Source organism: Anomalospiza imberbis, chromosome 1 (genome assembly GCF_031753505.1).
Source record: "Anomalospiza imberbis isolate Cuckoo-Finch-1a 21T00152 chromosome 1, ASM3175350v1, whole genome shotgun sequence".
Lineage (NCBI taxonomy): Eukaryota > Metazoa > Chordata > Aves > Passeriformes > Viduidae > Anomalospiza > Anomalospiza imberbis.
In genome coordinates this window covers 52,313,428-52,328,100 of record NC_089681.1, presented here as the reverse complement: position 1 = coordinate 52,328,100, position 14,673 = coordinate 52,313,428, and the positions used below count along the sequence as shown (strand labels likewise).

At 39.4% G+C, this 14,673-nt stretch overlaps 1 protein-coding gene across 12 annotated transcripts in view; it reads left to right on the top strand.

The window, feature by feature from the left end:
• PIEZO2 (piezo type mechanosensitive ion channel component 2) overlaps positions 1–14,673 on the top strand; it is a 287,266-nt gene that overhangs the window by 190,110 nt on the left and 82,483 nt on the right. For 10 of the 12 annotated variants that reach the window (XM_068192518.1, XM_068192513.1, XM_068192526.1 and 7 more), the window contains exons 9-15: positions 2,166–2,297; positions 3,376–3,414; positions 4,749–4,887; positions 5,221–5,354; positions 7,447–7,683; positions 12,667–12,790; positions 14,355–14,602. In XM_068192518.1, the coding sequence (XP_068048619.1) occupies positions 2,166–2,297; positions 3,376–3,414; positions 4,749–4,887; positions 5,221–5,354; positions 7,447–7,683; positions 12,667–12,790; positions 14,355–14,602 (1,053 nt within the window). The remainder of the gene's footprint in view (positions 1–2,165; positions 2,298–3,375; positions 3,415–4,748; positions 4,888–5,220; positions 5,355–7,446; positions 7,684–12,666; positions 12,791–14,354; positions 14,603–14,673) is intronic. The other 2 variants (XM_068192503.1, XM_068192556.1) reach the window with 2 other exon arrangements.

The window sequence follows — 14,673 nt, the reverse complement described above, 5'->3', positions numbered from 1 at the left end:
AGTCAGCAGAGCTACAGCAGTTGAATGTAGAGTCCTCTTATAAAATTTTTATAATTGTTTGAATTAAAAGGTATTTAAGAGTTGCTGAGGAAGAACTGAAAAAATTAGGCAAGTCAAAGGACTCACACAGGCTGTGCTTGTGTGACTAGTACTGTGTTTTCTGACTTTTCTTCCTCTTCTGAGAAAGAGAAAACAAGATTTCCCACCCTTCCCTGTTGTGTCTAAGGCTAAAAATATCTTACTAAAATAATTTTGTGTGTCTTAGGTCTTTTGTATTGTTTTTGTCACCCTGGTGCCAAACTAAATGCCTTTGATAAGCAGTTCTTTATGGTTCATATTTATACTGAAGTTTCAAATGGCAGTGACAAGTATTTTAGGCACAGAATCAGTTTATTTCATCTTACAGTTTTGCTAGGAATGCCCTTTTACTATCAAATATAAATATACAATCATATGTGAAATGTGCTACCATTTCCTCTGAGAAGTGAAACTAAATTAATAATCATTGCTTATCTAAGTCGAGTAAAAAATAGGACCTTGCCACTAGGATTGGAATGAGGAGAGTTTCAAAATAAGTTAGGCTGTTTGGATGTCCTGTTCTCATGCGTAGCTTTACAGACCTCTGCCCAGCACCCTGATTTATTCTTCTATTACATCAGAGGATTTTGTCTAAGCAATGAGAACAGTTGCCACCAGCAAGCTGCCACTCAGGAAGCACAGTGCAGGAAGAGCTCTGGTAGGGCTCAAAGAGAAGCTGTACCCTACTGTGGTTTGCACTCCTCTTCAACTTAGTGATAACATTTGCCATCTCAGATGGAGAAATGAACCATGTGGATTAGAGACAATCACAGAGTCACAGAACAGTCCAGATTGGAAGGAACTTGGGAAGATCATGTGAAGCAACTTCTGAGAGCAGGGTCTCAGATTAGATTTTCCAGGGCAAAATCTTGCATGGTTCATTGTTCTTATGCTGGGGAAAAATAATATTAAAAAAAAAAAATTTAATACTCAGAAGGTGTTTCCCTGAAGCAAATTATGTCCTTAGCCTCCTATCCTATAACTATGCCTCCCTGTGAGAAGACTACCCTTGTCTTCTCTAAAACTGTAATTTTTTTGCTGTAAATTGGAAAAAAAAAACCCTGATTCCTGCATCCTTCAACTTCTCCAAGCCTCTAATCGTCTTGACAATTCTCTGTGGGATCTTGTCCAGATTTTCTATGTCTCTCTTGAACTGGGGATGCCAGAATTGCGTTGCAGGTATGGCCTGACACTTGCCAGGCACAGTGGAATAATCACATCTCTTGATCTGCTGGCAGTACTCTGGCTGATGCAGTCCAGGACGTGTCTGCCTTTTTTGCTGCTGGAGTGCAGTCCACTGCTGGCTCTTTTTCAGTTTGCTGTGCACCAGAGCCTATTCCACAGAGCTGCTTCCCACACAGTCTGTCCACAACCTTTACTGTTATGTGCGTTTATTCCAGCTGCAGGACTTTATCTTTGTTAAACCTCATGCAGTTTTTTGTGTCTCATCTCTGGGTGGTGAGTCTTTCTTCTGGCCCATTTACCTCCTCCCAGTTCACTAATTTTGTCATTCACAAATTTTGTGTGAGTGCGATTCCATCCAGGTGGTTTTGAATAGCACTAGACCTAGTGCCAGTCTCTGAGGAACTCCACTCATGGCAATCTACCTATTTGTATTTGAGCCTTTACCCTACTTGGAGAAAGGCACTTTCGCTAGTTCCCCACCCATCTTGTGTTCCATTTGTCAAGCCCTTATCTTACTGGCTTGTCGGCAAAGACATTATGGAACAGTGGTCAAAGATGCTTAAATATCTTACACTGCCTTGAAAATTAAACATTGTACCTTGTGGATTTTATATTTTATGTATTTCTATATGCTTATGGTATGATTATATGGTAAGCTAAGGTAGTACCTGGAGGTCTGTGTAATTCTGGTGTCATGTAACTACCAGTTATAGAAAAGCTCTGTCATTGTTTCTGAAAATGTCATCTCAGAGTCATCTGCCATAAACCAAGTGTATTAGCCACTAAAAAAGTTCTTCAGACATGCTTTGGAGAGAGAACACCAATTAGGGGAGAATTTCAGTTCCTCTGCTAAGATTGTATTTACAGAGCTACAGCTAGTGCTGTCATCTGTTGTCATTTAGCAGACGCCTGATGAAGAGAAATCTGTCAGCGGGGAAGATGACAAAGAAATTCCCTGCAGCCCAATTCCAATGACAGCGGAGAGGAGACGCAGTCTGTGGTATGCAAGCCACTATACAACTGATGAGAGAAAAGTAAGACTGGAGGGGGAAGGGTCTCTGCACTGCACAGTTACTTTGAATTAAGGGAAGTGGTGTTATGTAGCTTGCAAGTAAGATCTCCATGTGTGAGAGCTCTTATACATCAGATAAAATATCTGATTAATATAAAAATCAAGGCTGCATGGCAGAGTAGGATTGGAATTTTGTTAAAATTAATGAAACAAAACCAGGAGCCAGTGGAAGGATGTAAATGAAAAGCATGCTCTATGTTTGTGGCTTCCACATTTAAGAAGTGTAGGACTGGGCTTTTGGCTTGGGGCCATTATATTTGGGCAAACCAGCTAGAAAGTCTGTCAGGGAGCTAAACCTGGTGTAAAGATCTGATCTACCTTGTAGCTACTAATTAGCACTGTCACTGGTGAGTGAGGACTACCAGCTTATCTTTTCCTAAGCTTACTGCTGTCCTTCTTGAAGATTCAAAGCAAAGCAGTTTAGGCAGCTGTGTAAAATATCCTGGAAGGGTCCAGCTCTCTACCACCTGTCTATACCAGCTGCACTGTAAAATTTCATTTGTCGAGTTATTGTCAAATCTGGGACATATGAACCTTCACAAATACTCAAGCCACATATACTCAAGCCCCAAGAAATCCACTATAATAATAGTAATGAGAAATGAGCTGGCAAATGCATAAAGTATTGTATTTTATATTTGCATCACCATTTAATTGGAACTGTTTTTATAATTGTAGTAATTCTAATGATTGTTTAAAAACTTAGTTTTTAAGCATTGGATCATTAGAAAGACATTAGAAAGCAGTTAATCAGTATAATGCAATACTGATTAATTCTTTGATCTAGTATCCAAAATTTCAGTGCAACATTCTCAGTAAATTCACAGGAACATATAGTAAAATTGTGTCAATGCTATGGCACACTGAATATAATTTTATGGTATTGTACAATTCTGCTGACTTTTTAAGAATTCTTTCTGAACTTCTTAGTGCAAATCTGCAAAAGTCAGCACTTATGCATGTATGTATTCAAGAAGTCAGACTTACTAATGCTTGAGCCGTGCTTCTATAATAATTTGTTCTTGCATTGCTTTTTGCAGCTTCTGTCAATGACCCAAGATGAATACAAGCCATCGGATGTTAGTATACTACTAGTCTTTGTAATTTTGCAATTCTTCTCAATGTGTGTAAATGCAAACAATGATACATACAGATAAAACCTTAGATGACATTTGTAAAACTTCTAGATTTATGGTTAGCCTGCCATTTACCCTATAATCTTGATTATCCTAAATGTAATTGTCTTCTGCTTCCTTAATAACTTCCCTGAGAAACCATTGATTGATCACTTGAAATTAAACTGCTGGTAGTAGTACCAACTGGCAAACGATCTTTGCTATTTCATTGGGTTTGAATAAGATATGAAAATATGCTTTCTAATGCAAGCCACCTTTAAATTTGATTTAGTTTCTTTGCTATATTTTTTTATTTCATTCGTGTTGGAATGCTGAGGCCCTTAAAGCATGACCAAAAGCACATATGAATTCAATTTACAGATTGCAGAAAATCCAAGTCTTTATTTGAACAGACAGCAAATGATCCATTTATCTTGACTGCTATAGACCTTAGCAGACTCTGAAAGCAGAAACATCCCCTCTGTTTAGCACATACAGAAGAATGGAGATGAAGATGAATTTTAGGAGCATCCATAGCCTAATCTAAGCCTGCTCCACAGTCTGTACTTGGTGCAACTGGATATGACTGGACATAACCCAGATACTGTTCTGAAACAGTTCACAGGCTGTTGCACATGCCTGTGAATAGTTTTGACAAGAAAGATATGCTTCTGTCTCACAGCATGAGCAGAAGTCAGTCTTGAGCACGTATTGCCATCACTAACCCACTGCATGTGAATTTCTGCCAATAGGAAAGATACTGGTGGTTGTGATTGCTGGAGCCTTTATCCAAACAAGCACAAGGGCTGAAATTGAAGTCATAAAAATAAAAGAATGAAAGAGTGTTGAATTAGCACTACCAAGTGACAAAAATGTGCCATCAATAACAATGATTACCACAGGTGGTTTTATTAACAGCTGCAAATATAGATCTCACCACTAATAATTCAAATTGGAAAGTCATTTATAGCCATTATTTTAATAACTACTGGAAATAATTAGATGTGAACTGAAGTCTGAAAATCCTGATGGTAGTAGTTTGCCTAAGAAGAAGGATGAATCTTTGGTTACTTCTATTGGTATGACATAAAAATCTAACAACAATTAATTCTGGAAACTGTTCTGAGTTACTTTTGCATGCAACACGACTATAACATACCAGTTTCTTGGAAGTAACTGCAGCTGCTTGCTAACCTCTTTTAACATTGGCACTCCAAGAGTAGCAAAACACAGAAGTAGGCGTCCCTGTCCTCTAAGAGCCACGGTAAATGCAGTGCGTCTCTCCCGTGTCCTGGCAGGTGCTGCTGGTAACAGTGAACGGGAACCCTGCTGACTATCACACCATCCACCCTGCACTGCCACTAGAAAATGGTCCAGCCAAAGCAGACATGTACTCCACACCACAGTACAAGTGGGAGCCCTCGGATGGCTTGTCAGGTAGTAAATTGCCTAGGAATTGTCATTTTTTTCCATGTGTTTTTCTTACACTGTATCTCCAGTCACTGCCTCTGGCATTTCTTGTCATTTTGGTAAGCTCTGTGGCCTGTTAAAGTTAAATAACTGCTGTAACCTTGCAATGATGGATGCCCATACGACAGTTTTGTAATCTGGGCTGTAGGTGTATAATAACATCCAAAATACTTTGCCTACCAACACAGTGATTTGAAGTAGCCATCAGAGTGATTGCAAGCAAAGTAATTTCAGGAGAGGATGTATTCACTATCTTTACACCAGCATGGATTGAAAATAAGAATTTATTTTTCTACTTAGAAAAGGAAGAGGAGGAGGAAGAAGAAGAGGAAGTTACTCAGGAGGAAAAGGAAAATGTTAAATTACATGCCCTGGTCTCTGTGTTTCAATTTATCATGAAACAAAGCTACATTTGTGCTTTGATAGCTATGATGGTAAGTACTAGCAACAAAAAGAAAGCTGTTGATTTTATGAAAGGGTCTTCTCCATGCTTTATTGAAAGTAGTCTCATTGGTTGGTTTTCAGCAAGTCTTTGTATCAGGCTTAAAAAATATCAAGATGGTGTCTGCATAATTTTGAGCCTATTTTAGGTTATTAAAGCACAATTCCCAGGCCTGTTACAGACCTTTAAATATGGCAACACACTTCCAGGACTGAGAGCCCCAGGCCTTGTTGTCTCTTGAATATCGGAAAACCACTGGGTCTCAGTTTTCTATTGATTCCCAAGCTTCTGCACAAGCAGGTTTGTCATATGTTTGCACCACTCAGAAATTTACCTATGAAATTAATGTATGTCATACTGATATAGAAAACTGTAAAAATACAGTTCCTAATTCAGGTGATGCATGTGTCCAATGACTCTTTGAGAAGAAAGGATGTATAAAGCCTGGTTTCCTGTATTGACGCAGAAAGATCTCAAGGAAAATACAACTTAGTGCCAAGGCGGACTTTTGTGTTGTTTTACTTATTACCCTTCTTTCTCTTTTTCATGCTGTTGCTTGTTTTTAAGCCTCCTTGTTGCAAATACTTTGAGCTGCATTATACCAAGGTTTCCACATAATGATTAGATGTCTTTCTATATTCCCAATGCAAGCTTTGCTTTTACTGTTTTGGAGAAGTTTCAACTATGATGAAATTAGCCATAAAGCTCCTTGGCCCAATTTTGCATTAAAAATGGTAAAACAAATTACCTTGGCTGCCTCTCGTTTGCATAAAGTTTCAAACTTTATTGGCCGTCTTTTAACAGAAAAAGTTTCCCCCTATAAATAAGGCAGGTTCCTTGTGAAAAATATGGATCTGGGTTGATGCATTCTGAGATATTAGCAAGTAGTTACTTGTTTTCATATTGACACAGTAAATTTTTTCCTATTTTTTAAACTCATGTACTTCTTTGATCATAGAATGGTTTGGGTTGGAAGGAATCTTAAAAATTGTCTAGTTCCAACCCCCCTGCCTTGGGCAGAGACACCTACCAGATCAGGTCTGCGTTTCCCTTTTAATTAATTCCCAGGGTTATATCTCTCAATATAAAAGGAGACTGTATATTTGAAGAACTTACTTGTAGTTTAATGCTAGCTTTTATCTTCATGACATACTCTGATTTTATGTGTTCCAAATTAATTTATGAATTTATTTGTGGTATGCTCTGATGGAAATTCCGTTTATACTACAGCCAAAGACAGCTCAGTGTAAGTTATTTTCTCATACGAGGATGGAGAAGTAACATCTCAGTGTTTTTCAGATACCCTTAAAAGACATAATTTTCCAGAGAGCTAAACTAACCTGATAGAAATATTCTTAATGTTTAATATTTTTTTAATGCTTTATTGACAGTTATTCCACAGTTATAGCAGCACATATCCAGCTAAATTTAGTCCTTAATCAATAACACAATGTAGATAAAAAACACTTAAACCCCCTAAATCCTTTTCTTCAGTGTTTAATAGAGATGTTTTCGAAAACAGAATTCTGAAAGCTGTAGAAAATGTTCTGTAGTTGTGAGTAATCATGTAATCTACCACAGTTACTGTAGATTAAATGTTCTTCAGGTTGAGTGGGTGCATACCATAGCTTTCCATTTTAAACTGATTCCACAAAAACTAGAGCAGTACTGAGTTAATGCTGTTTTGTAATGCTGTCAAAGGCCTTCAATGCAGTACCCATTGATTAGGTTTTGCCATTCCTACTCTGAATTCTTTGCTGCTGTTTTGCAAGAAAAAAAATATGTGCCCAAACTTTAATCTTCATTTTCCATCTCTTTTAGTTTAGTGTAATGAGAAGTAATGAGTTTGCTTACAAAGTGCAGCTAATGCCTCAAGGGTTTGCCCTCAGAATCTACTTTCTGCATGTTCTCCAAGGGGTTTATTTTAGCTGGTCCAGTAGGTGTTTAATATGGGTGAGAGTCTGATGAAAATGAAAATATGCACTGAGTAGAGAAGTATAAATAAGGGTAACTGGAAATCTGCATCTGTGTTGTTCCTGAATGCATCTGTGGACATTTTTTCCTCTCTTTCCTCCTTCCACAAGGCGTGGAGCATCACGTATCACAGCTGGTTGACTTTTGTGTTACTGATCTGGTCTTGCACATTGTGGATGATTCGGGACCGAAGGAAGTATGCCATGATCAGCTCACCATTCATGGTTTTTTATGGAAATTTACTGCTAATATTACAATATATATGGAGTATTGAGCTCGAGAATGATGAACTTCCTCAAGTATCTGGTTTTTTAAAAAGAAAGGAACCTGGGGAGCTGGCATCAAAGGTAATTGTAACAAACAGCTGAGATTTATTGATGAAACCACAAAATATATTGTGATAAAAATATGGATCTCTTGACATTTCTTTAAGAGTGCATCCACAGTATTCAGTGTAACCACTTTCTGTAGCAATTCTAAAGTAAAGGGTAAGTCATTAGAAAGAATGTTCAGAAAACTGCTTCTTGCATATTAAGCTAATATTAGAGCAAATGGTTCACACATCTTTTAGGTTTTCATGATAATTCTGTAGAAAATATTTAGTGGATTGAAATTGCTCACTTGTTTGGTTTTATAAACTGGATTCAAAACCAAATGTCATTTGATTCACTTGATTAATACCCATGGGATGTCAGATTTGTCTGTGACTATGATGGCAACTGGAACTGTGTTGTCATTGCAATTACCAATACTACTAACTCCCTAATGGTTTGGCACAAGGAGCAGCACATTGCCGTGGCTGAGTTTTAATTCTTTATCCTTACACCTGACTCAGCATGAGTTGAAATCCATTTTAGATTAGAACCAAGAGAATTTGCTGACCCCAGTGCATAATGGATTTTTTCTTTAATGTCTTAAAAATGCATTTTGTTCTGCAAGTTTGCTCCTTGAAAAGGGACTGAGCAAAAATAGGATGTTTCTTCCTAGAGGACCCAAGAGGGGCATCTCAGGGAGTGCATCTAGTTGGCACTGCTCCCCTTGTGCTAAGTGGATTACTTCCCTTGTGACTCCTAATTATATTTTAAGTTGATTCTGTATGTCATCTTCCTTGTTGGCAATACCCTTTCAGCAACCATTTCTGGGTCTTTAATGTATTTGAAAGTTAGTGAGTGCTGTATTATTTCTCTTGTAAAGGTAGGGCTAGTTTGGTAAGAGGGAGAAAGCTCAAGGGGTTCTGCAAGAGAAATTGTACAATTTTTTAAAATTACTTCATGAATCTCTAAGGAATTTTAACTGTCTTAATACTTCATTCCCTTTGATATTATTTCTTATTGGCTATATCATCAAATATCTTGTCTAAAAACAGATGCTGTCAAGAAAGGAAGCTGATGTGTATATATGGTGATCTGGCCACACCCATAAAGCCATTAGGTGTTTAGTGGGGTTTTTTAGGCTGAATTAAATGCACTCTATAACTTTCACAGAATCACACAATATTTGCATCCAAAAGAGACTTCTGGAGGCTATTGGTCCAACTCTCAAGCAGAGCCATCTAGACTTGATTGCCCAGGACCATGTGTAGATGGCTTTTGAATATCCCTATGAGTGGAAACTCTCGTTATATCCCAGGGCAACCTGTGCCGGTGCTCAATTATTACCCTCACAGGAAAAAAAGTGTTTCCGGATCTTCAGAGGGAACCTCGCATGTTTCAGTTTGTGCCTATTGTCTCTGGTCCCATCACTGGGCACCACTGAAAAGAGTCTGGCCCCAACATCTTCACACCTCCCTTCAGATATTTATAGACATTGAATGAGATTCCCCCTGACATTGTCTTTTTTATAGGAGAGATGCTCCAGTCCCTTCATGGCCGTTCAACTGGACTCTCTCCTGTACATCTATGTCTCTGCACTGGGGTGACAGAACAGGACACAGCACTCAAATTGTGGCCTCACCTCACGGTCACCTTCCTCAACCTGCTGTCATCACCTCCTAATGCAGCCATCAACATTCTTTATCATAGGGGCACATTGCTGGCTTACTTGTAACTTGTTATCCACCAGGATCTACAGGCTATTTCTGCCAAACTACTTTCCAGGTGGTTGGACCCCAACACCTAATGGTGCATGAGCTTGTTCTTCCTACCCAGGTGCAGGACTTTATACTTCACCTTGCTGAATGCCCTGATGTTCCTATCAGCCCCTCTCTCCAGCCCCCATCTTTTCTGCCTGTCGAGGTCCTGCTAGATGGCAGTATAACCCTCAGGTGAATCAGCCACTCCTCCCAGTTGTGTGTTATCAGCAAACTCCATGAGGGTATACTCTCCCCCACTGTCTGGATCAAAAATGAAGATGTTGAACAAGACTGGGTTCAGTATTGACCCCTGGAGCACATTGCTAATCACTGACCTCCAACTAGGCTTTATGCCATTGATCACCACCCTCTGAGCTCAGCTGTTCAGTCAGTTTTCAGTTCCCCTGACTGTCTGCTCATCCAGCCCACACTTCCCCTGACCACCTTTGGGAGACAGTTTCTGTCTGGAGTCTAAGTAAGAGACAGTATCTGCTGCTCTCGTCTCATCTACCAGGTCAGTCATTTTATCATAAAAGTTTATGAAGCTGGTCAAGCATGACTTCCCCTGAGCAGATACACTCTGACTATTCCTGATGGTTTTCTCATCCTTCCATGCCTGGAAATGTTTTTCAGGATTAGCTCCTCCATCACATTAAAATCACAGAATGGTTTGGGGTCAGCAGGGACCTTTCAAGATCATGTAGTCCAATCCCCCTGCCATAGACAGGGACATCTTTCACTAGATCAGGTTGCTCAAAGTTCTATCCAGCCTGATCTTGGACACTTCCAATGAAGGAGCATCCACAGCTTCTCCATGAAGCCTTTTCCAGCATCTCACCACTATCACCCTCCCAAGGACTGAAGTGAAGTTGTCCAGGCTTGATCCTTCGTCTTGAACTTCTTGAAGATAAGAGTGACATTTGCTTCCCTTCAACAATTCTCCCATCCCAACATTTGATAAAAGGTCATTGAGAGTAACCTCTACTAGTGACACCACCCAGCTCCTGGGCTAATCCCATCAGGATCTGTGCACTTATGTATGCCAACTTTCTTTAAATATTCCCTGATCCAAGCCTGTTCCACCAAAGGAAGACTCTTCCTTGCTTCAGACTTTTCCGGGGTCTCCAGGAACTGTGTTTCCTTAAGGCCAGTCTTGCTAGCAAAGACTGAGGCACAAAAGGCATTTGGTACCTCAGCCTCTTCCATGCCTTATGTCAACCAGGGCCCTCGTCCCAGTCAGCAGTGGGCCTGGATTTTCCCTAGCCTTCCTTTTTCTGCAGAGGCATGTACAGAACAAAATCTTGTTGCTCTTGACATGCCTTGCCAGACTCGGTTTCAGGCCTTGACTTTTCTAACCATGTCTGTACGTGCATGGCCAGTTTGCATTCCTCCCAGATTACCTAGTCCATCCTCCATCCCCAGGCAGAGTCTATGCATTCCAACTGTGTTGTTGTGCAAATCCCAACTTCACCTCTGCATCTTTCTGGCCTGTGCTTCCTAAAGAGCCTGTAGCTCTGTATTGCAAGCATTCAAGGCAACACACCCAGCCTCTCTCATCCCAACAAGACCACAGCCCTGCACAGAGATCTCTAATTGCTTGGGTTTGTTCCCCATGCTGCAGGGCTCAAGTGTACAGGCACTTCAGAGGGGCACCTGACATACTGTTTTCCCAGAAAGAATCTGGCAGGTTTCCCTGTAAGGCTGTGTTGAAGTAATTGCTTTGCTTATATACAAATGCTTGCAGTGACCCTGCATAAGCCCTGTTTTGCTGATAATGTATTTCCTTTTGTTCACGTTACCCCTTTGCTTGTTAGCCTTGTCCATCAGTCTCTCTTTAGTAGTTTCTCTACTAGTAACTCTGTACCCCCCTTTATTCCTAATTTAAAGTCCTTTGAATAAGGGTTAAATGAGTCTTCTTAAATGAAGACTGGATACTGTATTCTGCAGAAAGAAGAATAGAAGTGTATTGTAATTCTTTCTGCATAAGCTTCTGCATGCAATATATGTTTCCTGGTCTGAAAATGAGATTAAATCTATACTGTAAAAGCATTTCTTTGGTCTGCAACCCTTCAAGACTTTTCTTAGAGTCAACTTTGGCTCTGGAAATGCTGAGTAGAACACGGGAGTAAATGGGGCGGGAAGTCAGAGCTAATCACTGCTGAAGAAAGTCTGTATTTTACAATATCAAAGGTTTGTGTTGCAAAAGCCATAGCTCCAGGAGGTATCTGGGGAAGCTGTGACAAGTCACACAGGCTGACAGTCTGCTGCCATGGCTGTGTTAGCAGCAATGTCAATAAAAATTCCATCTCCTGGGAACAATCCTTTTCCCCACTGTGCATTAAATAAAAAATGCATTGTACCACTGGCCTTGCCATTCTATTGTGTGCAAAGTATTCGGCTCTTACATGCTTCCTCTTTGAAATTTTGTTCTTCTATCTAAATATGAAATAAGACTCCTTCTACAAAGGGAAATTAGCAAAAACTTTGTAGAAAGCAAATATAAAATCAAGTGTGTGTCAACAGGCATCATGTTGTTTTTTTAATTTTGTCCATCTCTTGGTATTGCAAGCTGTTGAATGTAGCTTTCTGCAACACACAGAATTGTACTTTTCATTAAAGAGCACAGTTTATTTCTAGAGTATCCTGCTGTTACTGAATTAACATCTCTTGAAGCTCTTAAAAGAATTAAGAGCTATCTCAACTCTTGTTACTGTTGCAAATGCAAGGCATATTCCATTGACTGGGTCTTCTGTAACTGCAAGACATACAAAAAGAATTTATTTTTAAATTAACTGTGTTTAAGCACCCAAAGTAACAAACCTCCTAAATCAAAATATTTATGATATGCAAAACCATGATAATGACAGTACACTCTTGCATGTACTTCTTCCCTGAAAAAAAAGGTAAGAAATGAACAAAAAACCAACGAATGGGAATTCTATCAATCAATGCATAATAAGAAGATCCCTAAACTTAAAAGACAATAGTTAATATCTGAATAAAATGGGGTAGGAATAGATAAGGGAATACCTTTAAGAAGTGGAAATGTGCAAATGAAGCAAAATTGTCTGTAATGCATGATATTTCCTAAATAACATAACTTGCCATAAGATGCATTTTGACACTGGTGTCATCACTGCAGTTTTCTGAGAGACAGAGAAAACAAAGGCATGCAAAATTTGTGAAAACCTATGCTTGTATCAGTAGGACATAGGATATACAATTAGTCTGTTGGTTTTGTTTTGATTTTTGTTTGCAGATTCTTTTCACAATTACTTTCTGGCTACTGCTTAGGCAACACCTCACTGAACAGAAAGCACTTCGACTAAAAGAAGTTACTTTATCTGAGGTCAAAGTTGGAAGTGAAGAGAATGAAGAAAAAGGTAAAGCCAGATCCAATTTAGTCTCCTTGAGTCATGATAGAAGTTCCAGTTACTGCGTTTCTCTGATGCTGAAAGCAATTAGCAATGTATCTGTTATTAGCTAAGAAAGGTATCACAAAATCTGTGTTCAGCTATCTCTGAGATATAGAAGTGAAACACTTTTGAACTGTAGAAATTCATATAAAATGTTTTTACTGGAAGGTTATAAAATCACTCATTTTAGAAAGATCATTGAACTTTCAAATGATCAGTTTACTACTGTGTTCCCCACTCAAACCGGGGGATTAATTGCCCTAAAGTTTGTTTACCTAGGAAAAGTTGCTAAATTTCTTGAAAGTTGTGTTGGTAAATAAACTCTTACACAGACACAGAAGTTAAACTACAAATTTCAGTGGAAAAAAATAAGTATATGTTTTTTCAGTGCAGGGGCTCAAGCACACCTGAGAGCAAAGCTTACTTTCATAGATTCAGCTTGCCTAATAACTCAGTGACCTGTTCTTTCTTTTGCTACTGGACATTTGTTCCTCCAAACATTCCTTGCCCCCTCTCTCTGGATGTTTAGCTGAAAAAGTTCAATGCACTGAAATGGTAGAAGGCGAGCCCTGGAAGCAGTGGTATGGTTCTGTTTCTGATTAATTACAATCCTTGTCTCAGTAAGTAAAACATCTGATCAGTGTCAAAGCTGTACTACAAGGATTTTCAAGGCAAGAGCCTGAGGAGGGGGACGGTGAGTACGATGAAAGGAGTGGGCAAGCCTCTTGATGGTGAAGTTTCAATATTGCTCTCAATGGAAAGAAAAACAACTTTACTATGGTTCTGGCAAGCCCTGTTACCTAGATACCTGTGCACGTACTTGCTGCTGGGGGTCACTTACCCTGCCCTCCACATACCTCATAAGGTTAATAACTGGGGAATCTTGGCCTCTTCATAGGGCCAAAGCAACTTTTCTTTCCTGGCCTAGGTGAAGCACAAAAACCAGGAAAAAATTGTATTTTTTTTTTTTTTAATGGCAGCGTTGGTGCAGCATTTATATGTTTTAAGCTTCTTTGGGTTTATGTTAATGTTTTCCCTTGCTTGTGGTTTTTGAAGATAAACACAGTATTATCTAAAGGATGAAACTCAAGACAAGAGGCTCGAACTCAAGATGAGAGTTTAAACTCGAGAGGTTTCTGGTGGTGCTAGTGGTTTCCTCGTTTTCCAATTTAAAAGGTTGCTTACTTTAGAGTATAGGAGTATATGGGAATTGTTTTGGCTGTTATCCATTATGCAACCCTTAAGGTCTAATTTTCCACTACAGCTGCTGACATTTCAGACAACGCGAAGGTGGGTGTCTGGTAAAGATGTATAGCCATGTGCTCTATGGCTCCAGCAGCAGGTTTAAGCTCATATGAAGTTAAAACCCTTTTCCTTGCTCTGGAGGCATGCATGATTAGGAATTACAGTCTCTTTTGAATATTGAGTTTTAAGTTTCTTTGTTGTGTGCAGAGATTTTACTTTCCACCCATTTAAATTCTTACTAAAAATCCCCAGAAGAGACAGGCCAAATGTGACTCTGTATTTGCAGAAGAGGAGTCGCAAGAGGGAGAAGTGTCAGAAGAACAGGAAGAGGAGAAGGAAGAGGAGGAGGAGGGAGAGGAGGAGGATGAACAGGATATTATGAAAGTCTTGGGGAAGCTGGTGATGGCTATGTTAATCAAGTACTGGATTTACGTCTGTGGGGGCATGTTCTTCTTTGTCAGCTTTGAGGGTACAATTGTCATGTACAAAATCATCTACATGGTACTGTTCCTCTTCTGTGTGGCCCTCTACCAGGTAAGGGAGAACTGTGTTAACTGAATTTTATCCTTGAATAGAACTGTTTGTACTTTTAGCTTGGTAACAAA